Here is a 12,446-nt window from a genome sequence, read left to right as displayed (position 1 = left end):
CACGTGTTATTAATTTCACTAAATGGCCAGAACCAGTGTGTACACCACTGCAGACAGCTTCAAAGCATGTTACAGACATCAACAAATTAACTCACATTTCCCAGATAATTCTCTGTTTGAATTAATAATTCCAATGAAATCATATGGCAGAAGTAATGTAACCAGGGAAGTTCCAGGGTAGAAGCATAGCCTAAACTGTCACAAAGCAAAAGCAGATTAAGAGTGCTAAGTCACATAAGGAGAAAGACAGAACGTGCGAGTCAGAGGTCTCAAGGACACCCCAGTACATCCATGTGGAATTACTGCTGCCTGTTCTCCAAGCCACTGCCCGACACGTCCATAAGGCCTGCCTGTTGTTTTAAAAGCCTGTCACACCTAATGCACAAAAAAGCTAAACCTGGTATTATACAAACATGGAAAAAATTCTGCTCTTTTTATTATATAATGATTGTATTTAGTAACTACCCATGACGCATACAATTTTATTATAAACTCAAACAAAAAATAAATTCTAGGTTTGAAGAGGCTTAGAAAATAACTTCTTTTTTCATGATGTCCAGAGCCAAAAACATTCCTCCTGGGCCAAAGCCTCTGGAACCTACTCGGCCTCTGCTGGCTCTTCACCTTCTCCACATTCAAAGCGCACGAAGTCTACCACAGACACGCCCTGGGGCTGTACATACTGTCCCAAGGTAATGGAGGGGTCCAGCAAGTATGGCTGGGACAGCATCTTGGTCTCTGCCTCTCCCCCAGGCCCATCGTCCAGGGAGCCGACAGAGAGTGGGGCCATGCCCACCACGTGCTGCCCGAGGCGGCGACCGAGGTCCTCCAGGTTGGCTTTCTGCTCGAATGTCTCACAGATGACCAGGGCCCCATACTTCCCCAGCACCAGGTTGTGCAGGGAGGGACTGTGCATGATGCCATGGACGTAAGAGCCAACGTAGAACCCAGATGGCACCTTCACCCATGCAGCGCGTTTAAGGGTCATGTTTTCTCCCAGTTTCCCTACAAAAAAAGCAAAAACAAAAACTCACATACCACCAGAATGATGAATGTTTGTTATCAAAATATGCACAGAAGTGGCCAAGTTTGGAAGACAGTCCCTCTCCATTTACGCTGGATGTGCAGGGAGACGGAGAGACACCATTTTCAGTTTCTGCTTAAAGAGGAAGAAAGGCGTATGGGGAGAGGCGGGGGTGGGGGAACTGGAGAGTGATCTTCATGGACACCCGCCATGCACCAGGTGCTCTTGGAGTTAAAAACACAGGCTACAGCCGGTCTCAGTGGCTCAGCCTGTAATCCCGCGCCTTTGGGAGGCTGAGGTGAGCGGATTGCCTGAGCCTGCGGGTTCGAGACCCGCCTGGGCAGCAAGACCTCATCTCTACAATAAATAAAAAAATCAGCCGGGCGTGGTAGTGCACACCTGTAATTCCGGCTACTCGGAAGGCTGAGGCGGAAGGATCGCCGGAGCCCAGCAGGTCAAGGCTGCGGTGGCCGGGAGCGGCCACTGCACTCCAGTCTGGGCGACAGAGTGAGACTCCAACTCAAAAAAAGATAAAAATAAAAAAACACAGGCTGCAGTGTCACATGACTCAGGTCTCAGTTCTGTCAATTACTGTGATATGACCTTGGGCAAGTGTCTCATTTACTCATTGATCAAGCTTTAGATTCCTCATCTGTAAAATGGAGATGATACCTTTCAGAGTTATTGGGAAAAATAAGCAATATATGCAAAAGCACTTACTATAGTATTTGGCACATAGCAAGCACTCAAATGCTAGCTGTTATTATTACATTAAACTCAGGCTGGATGGGAGCGGTGGCTCACGCCTATAATCCCAGCAGTTTGGGAGGCCGAGGTGAGAGGATTGCCTGAGCCCGCAGATTCAAGACCAGCCTGGGCAACTTGGTGAGACCTCATCTTTACGATAAATCAAAAAATTAGCCAGGCGTAGTGGTGCATGCCTATAGTTCCAGCTACTTGGAAGGTTGAGGCGGAAGGATCGCCTGAGCTCAGCAGTCGAGGCTGCAGTGGCCGGGAGCGTGCCACTGACCTTCAGCCTGGGTGAAAGAGTGAGACTCCAACTCAAAAACAAAAACAAAAACTTTAGGCTTACAGAACTTAAGTAATTAATCCAAAAAAACATGGCAGAACTGGAATTAAAACTCAACTCTTGACTCCGAAGCAATTAAGTGCTTTTCCCCACCAAATTACCATCCCTCCCAAATACCACCATAAGTGACACAGACAACTCCTGACTACTCTTTGCATCAGGAAAAAAGTCCGCAACTAAAAGCCCCAGAAAATCCAAAACCCCCGTCATCTGATAGTTTCAACTTCCTCTCATCAAAAATGAAAAGATACCATTTTCAGAGTTATTTATGGGAACCAAAAACAGATTGCGATTTCCCACTTTCTCTCAGAATGCTCTTCACTTCTAACAGAAGTCTAAATAAGCCAAAAGGTAGGAATAAACAAAAGGGTCTGTGTAAATGTGTCTGGACTAGCCATAGTTATATCTAAAAGTCACAAAAAGGGAGAATCCAGAAACCAAAACAAATTTCAAAATAACTCAAAACGTCTACCCAATTTATTCCCAGAAACTGACAGATGAAACACCCAGTTCTTCCAGAATTTCTTAATAAACCCCTTACACAGTTGTCTGATTTCTCATCCATGACTCACTGAAACATCATAGATACTATAAGATGACCCGATAAAAACAGAATTGATGCCTTAACTGGAAATTTAAGATGAGCAGTAATTTCTCAGCAAGCTCCAATCCCATCCCCATCACCCTCTCTCCTTCAAGGACACTTAGGAAGAAAGCAAAATCCCCACCAGTCCCACGCAATGATCCAGATGTGGTTCCCACAGACAGTAGGCTCTAAAAGAATTTATCTTCACACATTCACAACTAGAATCTTTGAAAAGAGAGACCAAATTCCTAAAAATGATGTGCCTAAATTGTCCTGGAACCCTATATAAAGGTGAAACAATCTTTAATGTACTGCTTTCCCTATAGCATATACAAAGCTAGTCAACTGGAAGTCAAAGGGGCCATCTCTTGCCTATAGATATGCTTTGTCTTGTTGGCACAGTGATGAAAATAACTTTCATGTTGCAAACAGCTAAAAACCATGATATTTGCATACAAATCAAAAAATTTTTAAGGAATTTAGAAATTCTGATGACCCTAGGACTCCATTCTCCCAACATAACAATTGGCAAGAGCTCAGTAAAGGCCCCTCCTGCAGGGTATGAGCTCTTCAGGAAGCCCACCGCTCTCTGACACCAAACTGCCTCTCACCTCCACATTATCTGATGCTTATGGGCACATGAGCTTGTCATTGTTGACCTAGATTTGGAGAAACACCAGACACCAAAAGGTCCAGTCCTTACAAATACTCACCAATTGCTAAGGCCAACTGATCCTTGAGTGACCCTTCTCTGTCAGGTCCAGCTGGAAGTCCAGAAAGCTCAGAAGAATTCAAGAAGCCCTAAATGTACAAAGAAAACAACATGAACAGTCCTGCACTATTCAAATTATTAAGAAAACAGGCTGGGCTCGGTGGCTCAGCCTGCAATCCCGCGCTTTGGGAGGCTGAGGTGGGTGGATTGCCTGAGCCCACGGGTTCGAGACCCACCTGGGCAACTTGGCAAGACCTCATATCTCTACAATAAATCAAAAAATCGGCCGGGCGTGGTAGCACGCGCCTGTAATTCCGGCTACTTCGGAAGGCTGAGGCGGAAGGATCACTGGAGCCCAGCAGGTCGAGGCCGCAGTGGCCGACTGCATTCCAGTTTGGGCGACAGAGTGAGACTCCAACTCAAAAAAAAAAAAAAGAAAATAGGCAAAAATAGACTATTTCTATTTTTTTCTCTTTTAACTTACCATGGCAACTACTGAAAAAAATAGCCTATTTCTCTTTTTTTTTTTTGAGTTGGACCCTCACTCTGTCACCCAGGTGGGAGTGCAGTGGCACACTCACAGCCACCCCAGCATCGATCTGTTGGCTCCAGCGATCCTTCCAAGTAGCCGGAACTACAGGTGCATGCTACCATGCCCAGCTAATTTTTTATTTATTGTAGAGACGAGGTCTCGCCAAGTTGCCCGGGCTGGTCTCAAACCCATGGGCTCAGGCAATCTACTCGCCTCTGCTTCCCAAAGTGCTGGGATTACAGACTGAGCTACCGAGCCTGGCCAAAATAGCCTATTTCTAAGAAAATGATCCAAGATAAATTCATATAAATAGATAATCTTTTCATTAGGCAAGGATGTTAAAAACTTTCACAAGTTTTTAATTCTGTCACTGCACCACCCTGATTCCATTCCACTTTCATCCTCCACACTAACTTTGCAGCATATCATTTCCTAGAAATCAGGAACAATACTTTCATATGATTATAAAAGGTTAAAGCTAGGAGACCCGCAGATTGTTGGTGGGAAGGCAAAAGAGCGCAAATCCAATGGAGGGGACCTGGACAGTACCTAAGAAAACTATGTATACATTTATCTTTTGACCCTGTAATCCTAATTTTAGGAATTTACCTTGATGATATACTTCCTACAGTACAAAAGGACATAGGCACAAGGTTACTCACTGAGTAACTGTTTCTTTTCTTTTCTTTTTTTGAGTCAGAGTCTCACTTCATCACTCAGGCTGGAGTGCAATGGCATGTTCATGGCCACTGCAGCCTCGACCCTTGACCTGCTGGGCTCAGGTAATCCTTCTGCCTCCGCCTTCCAAGTAGCTGGAACTACAGGTGCATGCCACCATGTCCGGCTAACTTTTTATTGTAGAGACAAGGTCTTACCAAGTTGCCCAGGCTGGTCTTGAACCCTTGGACTCAGGCAATCGCCAGAGCCCAGCAGGTTGATGCTGGAATGACGGTGAGCATGTCACTGCACTTCAGCCTGGGCGATAGAGTGAGACTCCAACTCAAAAAAAAAAAAAAAAAAGCAAATTAAAAGTATACATGCATATTATACCACCATTTATATAAGAAAGAAGTATTTGTTATCAATATGCTTATTTTTGCAAAAAGAAAAACTAAAAGGCTAGTCACAAATCAGTGATGCTGGTTACTACAAGAATAGCTGAGAGTGGGATAGACGGGAAAGAAGAGGTAGCAGACCTTCTCTGAGTGAGTAGACCTCTTTTATTGTTGTGGTTTAACAGTTTTAACATTTAGGACTTTGTTAATGTTTTACATATTCCAAAAATTTTTTTGAGCCAGAGTCTCACTGTAAACTAGGTTGGAGTGCGGTGACACGATCACAGTCACTACAGTTTCAACCTGCTGGGCTTAGACAATTCTTCCACCTTCCAAGTAGCTGGAACTACAGGCAGACACCACCACACCTGGCTAATTTTTTGATTCATTGTAGAGACAAGTTCTCGCCAAGTTGCCCAGGCTGGTCTCGAATCCCTGGGCTCAGGCAATCCTCTTGCCTCTGTCTCATGAAGTGCTGGGATTATACACGTGAGTCACCGTGCCTGGCTCAAAAATAACACAAAAAGGATTTGAGGTGAAAATAAATACTGACTAAACAGAAATATAAGACTCCAACTGTATTTCAAATGAATAACATAAATCTCCCAGAATGGGAGGAAAAAAAAAAGAAAAATTAATCCAGATAACTTTGAATATAGTCATTTGACCACATATCTTCAATGTACAGCCAAAAAGAACTACAGAGAAATCTGAAACTCCTCAGAGGTTGTGATATTTGCAGTGGTCAGGTATAGAAACTCTGAAACAATTTTGTACACATATATACACTGTAACGCTGAATAAATAAGTAAACACACTGAAGTTGCTAAGAGCTAGTGTTCCCATTATGAGAAAAGATACAAAAACAGAATGAGGAAAATGAAGAACCCTACAGTGCTGGATTTAGAACTGACAAGCACCTGCACACTCTGACTGCTGAAAGAACAAAGAAACAATGATATCTCAGTAGCATGCCCAATGCCCAAATCCTGATTTCTAAAAACCACTCCCAAGGTAGAAGGATCGCCTGTGCCCAGCAGGTTGAGGCTGCATTGGCCATGAGCATACCACTGCACTCCAGCCTTGGTAACAGAGTGAGACTCTGAAAAAAAAAGAAGAAAAAAAAGACCACTCCCCCAACTAAAAGGGACAAGGACTCCTTGAAAAAGTGGCCCATTCCAAGGTTGGGGAAAAGAAATATGACATAAACCCAAAATATCTTCTTATGCCAAAAAGTAAGAAAATACTCGGAAAATGGTAAGGACACAGCAAAAGGACACTAGTCAGCTTGCACAGGATCAGCTTGAAGTGGTCAAATCCACAGATAACTTGAGTATCCAAATGAATAATGATCTAGACAATGAATTATAACCCACTGTACAAAATAAGAACCCATGAGTCAACATTAATACTAAATAAAGGGGAAGAAGGGAAACGTCTTTCTAACAATAGAATACCAAGTAATAAAACTAACACATGTCAAGAGAAAAACCATTATGCAATTTTCATAGTAATAAATGATCCTGATAAGACTCATCTGTGGATTAAACTAGCATTAGGCAAAAGCCTTTAGGGCACTGGATGTTCAGTCTCCAAGAATCTCCCATACAGATGACTTGTTAATTACAATGAAGAACCTGGCAACTTTATAGCAGAGAAACCTTTCAAATGCTACCTTAATAAAGAGATCAAAGTTAACATCATCAACAATAGGACCAACAGTCATCATGTGCCTCCTAGTATGATGTCCTGAGAAAAAAACTGTTTTTTTTGTTTGTTAGTTTTCTTTCTTTCTTTTTTTGAGTTGGAGTCTCACTCTGTCACCCAGGCTGGAGCGCAGTGGCATCCTCATGGCCACTGCAGCCTCCACCTACTGGGCTCAGGAGATCCTTCCGTCTCAGCCTTCTAAGTTGCTGGAAATACAGGCACACGCCACCATGCCCGGTTAATTTGTTGATTTATTGGAGAGATGAGGTCTCATCAAGTTGCCCAGGCTGATCTCAAATCCGTGGACTGAGGCAGTCCTCTCACCTTGGCCTCCCAAAGTGCTGGGATTATAGGCATGAGCCACCACACCTGGTGAAAAGTACTGTTTAATATTCCAACAAAAATCTATATTCTGGCCAGGCTCGGTGGCTCAGCCTGTAATCCCAGCACTTTGGGAGGCCAAGATGAGTGGACTGCCTGAGCCCAAGTGTTCGAGACCCGCCTGGGCAACTTGGCAAGACCTCATCTCTACAATAAATCAAAACTAGCTGGGCATGGTAGCACGCGCCTATAGTTCTGGCTGCTTGGAAGGCTGAGGCAGAAGGACTGCCGGAGCCCAGCAGGTTGAGGCTGCAACAGCCGGGAGCAGCCACTACACTCCAGTCTGGGTGACAGAGTGAGACTCCAACTTAAAAAAAATAAAAATAAAAAAATAAAAAATCTATATTCTGTGTCTAATTATGAAGAAACATCGGGCCAGAAGCAGTGGCTCGCACCTGTAATCCCAGAACTTTGAGAGGTGGAGGCAGGAGGATTACTTGAACCCAGGAGTTTGAGACCAGCCTAGGCAACAAAGGGAGACCTCGTCTCTATAAAACATTTTTTTAAAAAAACTAGCCATGCATGGTGGTATGTGCATCTGTAGTCCCAGCTACTCAGGAGGCTGAGAGTCCAGGAGAATGAGGTTGCAATGAACCATGAGCATGTCACTGCACTCTAGCCTGGGCAGCAAAGTGAGACCTCAACTCAAAAGAAAAGAAACATCAGGCAAAACCAAACTAAAAGACATTCAACAGAACTATCCTGTAATTTTACAAAATGTCAACATAATAAAACAGAAATAAAGGCTGAAGAACATAGGAGACTAAACAGACATGATACTGGGTATGGTGGCTCATGCCTGTAATTCCAGTACTTTGGGAAGCCAAGGTGGGAGGATCACTCGAGCTCAGGAGCTCAAGACCAGTCTGAGCAACATACTGAGACCCCCATGTCTAAAAAAATAAATAAATAAAAATAAGCCTGACACTAAATGCAACATATTATACTGGAAAGGATCCCAGATCACAAGAAAAATTGCTAATTGGAAAATATAAATTTAATTTAAATAAATTTAAAATATAAATAAAAATACTGTATCATTGTTAAAATTCCCTAAGTTGGCATCTTTTATGAGCAAAAAAGTATATATATCCTAAATGTGATCACTGTACTGCGGTTAAATAAGAGATTGTCTTTGTGTTTAGGAGACACATGATGAGGGAATAAAAGATCCTGATGTCTGCAACATACTCACAAAAGGACAAAAAGAGTGACCACAGTAACATGTATACAAAAAAGGGATGAAGCCAACACAGCCAAGCGGTAACAAATGGCGAATCTAGATAAAGACGACAGGAGTTAACTGGCAAGATCAAAGCCACGATTTCTAGTTTAAGTGACTCATTTGCTCAGAAAAATTCTAAAAAATAATCTCAACACTGTTTCTCACATAGTATGACTATTCAATGCCAGTAATAATTAACACTCACCAAGCAATCTTTGAAGAAAAAAATAAATAAGAAGAAAAAATGCTGGGCTCAGTAGCTCACACCTGTAATGCCAGCACTTTGGGAGGCCGAGGCAGGAAGATTGCTTGAGGTCAGCCTGAGCAACATGGTGTGACCTCGTCACTACAAAAAAAATTTAAAAATAGCAAGGCATGGTGGCAGGCACCTGTAGTCCCAGTTAGTTGGGAGGCTAAGGCAGAAGGATCACCTGAGCCCAGGAGGTCAAGGCTGCAGTGAGCTGTGATTGTGCTACTGTACTCCAGCCTGGGTGAGAATGAAATGCCGACTCAACAACAACAACAAAAAGGCCGGGTGCAGTGGCTCATGCCTGTAATCCCAGCAAGGAGGCCAAGACGAGAGGATTGCCTGAGCCCAGGGGTTCAAGACCAGCCTGGGCAACTTGGTGAGACCTTGTCTCTAAAATAAATTTAAAAAAACTAGCCAGGCGTGATGGCATGTGCTTGAAGTTCCAGCTACTTGGAAGGCTGAGATGGAAGGACCTCCTGAGCCCAGCAGGTCAAGGCTGCAGTGGCCATGAGCGTGCCACTGCACTCCAGCCTGGATACAGAGTAAGACTCCAACTAAAAAAAAAAAAAAATGCTCTGAGTGGTTGTTGTTTCATGTTTGCCTTGACAATAAGGTTGACTCAGAGGGAGAATGATGTAATTCCTACAGACAAGAACAAGTTTCTCTCCTCAGCTGTCCTTTGTCTAATTTCTCTGTTTAAAAATCCTTTCCTCAGGCCACTCCAGATTTCTGAACTCTAAGCCTTCACGTGATTTGGCTGACTCCACCCCACAGTCGTTCACTCATTCATTTATTCAGCAAAGATTAAGCTCCAACTAAGTACTGGGCCCAATTCTCTTTCAGCAAAATACAGTAGTGAAAAGACAAACTCTCTACCTCACAAAGCTTACATTCTACTAGGGAAGTCAGACAACATGCAAGTAAATAACAACGTAATATAAGCACTATGGGCCGGACTCGGTGGCTTAGTCTATAAACCCAGCACTTTGGGAGGCTGAGGCAAGTGGATTGCCTGAGCCCACGGGTTCAAGACCCACCCGGGCAACTTGGCGAGACCTCAACTCTACAATAAATAAAAATTAGCCAAGTGTGGTAGCGTACGCCTGTAGTTCCGGCTACTTGGAAGGCTGAGGTGGAAGGATTGCTGGAGCCCAGCAGGTTGAGGCTGCGGTGGCTGGGAGCATGCCACTGCACTCCAGCCTGGGCAACAGAGCGAGGCTCCAACTCAAAACAAAACAAAACAAAACAAAACAAAACACTGTGATAAAAAATGTTAAATGAAGCAGAATCACGGAGGGGACAGAGTAATAGGAGGAAAGACACTTCTGTCTAAAAAGACAGTATTTAAGCAGAGATGTGAAGGCTGGGCACAGTGTCTCACATCTTTGGAGGCTTTGGCAGGAGGACTGCTTAAGGCCAGGAGTTTCAGACCAGCCTAGGCAACATAGTGAGACTCTATCTCCATAAAAATTAAAAAAAAGTAGCCAGGTATGGCAGCACACGCCTGTAGTCTCCGCTACTCAGAAGAACTGCCTGAGTCCAGGAGGTTGAGGCAGTGGTGAGCAATGACCATGCTACTGCACTCCATCCTGAACAACAGAGCGAAACCCAGACTCAAAAAAAAGAAGAGATGTGAAGGAAGAGAATGAGACATGAAAATATCTAAACAAGGAAGAACAGATCCTAAGAGAGAATAAATTCAGCATGCCAGAGAAAACCCCCAACTCACCTTACTGTATGTGGGAAGTTGATCTTTTAGGCTCTGACAATACAACATGGTTCCAAGGGCTACTTGCTGTACCAACTGCTGAAATTTTAAATTTCTGGAAACAAAATCTGTCTCACAGTTCACCTGTGGGAACAAATTGATGTTGCCACAAAAGCTGGCTGGAGAGTAAAGCAAGATACATCGATAAAACATGCTGTACACTCAGACCCCAAAACAAACGACCCCTTTATTTTAAAGTTGCAGTTCCTCTCCCGGCTTGTGGCCAGAAATAAAATGAAGTGACCCCCACTGGGCTGGCGAGTTGGTAATGGCTTGCTCATTCAGAAGGTGGTCTGACGATGTCCGGAAGGCCTCAAGCTCACCTCTGCCCTGTGGCTGCGTGCACGTCCTCCAGCTCCAAACCACTTCTGCTTGTTTATACCTTCTCTCACTCTAAAGTAGTCCATATCTGATTCTTCACCAATTATGGCTCCCAAGCTTCCTCTAAATCAGCTACTCTCTATTCAACAACTGATAGGATGGGCTTGGTGGCTCAGCCAATAATCTCAGCACTTTGGGAGGCCGAGGCAAGTGGATTGCCTGAGGCTGCAAGTTCAGGATCAGCCTGGGCAACTTTGAGACCTCATCTCTACAATTAAAAAAAAAAAAAAAAAAAAAAAGAAAGGCCGGCCTCGGTGGCTCAGCCTGTAATCCCGTGCCTTTGGGAGGCCGAGGTGAGTAAATTGCCTGAGTCCACGGGTTCGAGACCCGCCTGGGCAACTTGGCGAGACCTCATCTCTACAATATATCAAAAAATTAGCCAGGCGTGGTAGCACACACGCCTGTAGTTCTAGCTACTTGGAAGGCTGAGGCGGAAGGATCGCCGGAGCCCAACAGGTCGAGGCTGTGGTGGCTGGGAGCGGCCACCGCACTCCAGTCTGGGTGTCAGAGTGAGACTTCAACTCAAAAAAAAAAAAAAAATTAGCCGGGCATGATAGCGTGCACCTATAGTTCTGGCTACTTGGAAGGCTGAGGCAGAAGGATCGCCGGAGCCCAGCAGAGCGACATGGGGATGGCCATGAGTGTGCCAATGCACTCCAGTCTGGGCAACAGAGTGATTCCAACTCAAAAAAAAACCCACTAATTAACACATTCGCAATAGACAAATTTTTCACTTTCCTAATACTGAAAGCAGGTGAAAATTTTTTAAAAATCTGAAGCTGGTTGCCACAAACTTGTCATTAAGCACAAGTGAAAGGGTCTTTTCTAAATTGTTACCTTCTTCACAATACAGCTGAAAGTTGCAGACATATCCAGTGTTTGCCTCAGACACCACTCTAGCATTCTGTAATTGGTATTTTTATTTAGATTATAAACCGAATATATATTATATATATATTTCTTCATTTACATTGCATCATTACATCACTGTGTGTCTCACTATCACTAATAAGTTCACTGGATTCACCTTCGACCTTGGAAATCTCATCAGCATATATTTCTTCATTTTCCATAATTATGGTAAATTATTTTTAACGTTGAAGTATAAAAGTCCTGAAATATCAAAATACAAGTATACAATACTAATTGCAAGAAAATAATGACCAACTTGCAATTTTTACCCACTACATAAATCAATAACAACATTGCACAGTCAACATCAGACAATTATCTCAATTAACTTTCTCTCCTTGCCTCACATATTCATTTTCAAGCAAAATATAGTAATGCACATATATGACAACGTTGCAGCATTCAGAGACAGAATTTGCAAAGATGTCAATTCACGTCTGGAATTGTGACTGAGTTAATATATTAGCTTTCCAATCTAACTGCTCCAGAAAACTATCAGTAACGAGGTGTACGGCTGCACCAGACTCACATTTGGGAGTAATATTCTAGACTGCAGGCCATTTCTCAACACACTAGGCATTTCTATACTTAAATGAATCCACAGCTGGAGGTTTTGTGAGTTTAGCTCAACTATTCTTTATGGTTCTCAAACAGATCTTTTCTTTAAGAATGCAAAGGGGCAACCAGGCATACAACTGTAATCCCAGCACTTTGGGAGGTAGATGTGAGAAAATCGCCAGAGTCCAGGGGTTCAAGATCAGCCTGGGCAACTTGGTGAGACCTCATCTCTACAACAAATTTTTTTTTTTTTTTTTTTAGTTGG

At 43.4% G+C, this 12,446-nt stretch overlaps 1 protein-coding gene across 1 annotated transcript in view; it reads right to left on the bottom strand.

The window, feature by feature from the left end:
* Positions 1 to 96: 96 nt before the first annotated feature.
* The window catches only part of TSFM (Ts translation elongation factor, mitochondrial), a gene marked incomplete at its 5' end in the record, with an annotated part of 14,713 nt that continues 2,363 nt past the window's right edge, over positions 97 to 12,446 (bottom strand). Inside the window, 3 exons of the mRNA XM_021714388.1 lie at positions 97 to 1,005; positions 3,414 to 3,501; positions 10,292 to 10,414. Of these exons, the coding sequence (XP_021570063.1) occupies positions 599 to 1,005; positions 3,414 to 3,501; positions 10,292 to 10,414 (618 nt within the window). The remainder of the gene's footprint in view (positions 1,006 to 3,413; positions 3,502 to 10,291; positions 10,415 to 12,446) is intronic.

Source organism: Carlito syrichta, unplaced genomic scaffold, assembly GCF_000164805.1.
Source record: "Carlito syrichta isolate Samal-C Ts95f unplaced genomic scaffold, Tarsius_syrichta-2.0.1 Scaffold95871, whole genome shotgun sequence".
Lineage (NCBI taxonomy): Eukaryota > Metazoa > Chordata > Mammalia > Primates > Tarsiidae > Carlito > Carlito syrichta.
Note: the sequence above shows the minus strand (reverse complement) of the source record. Positions and strands in the feature narration are given on the sequence as shown.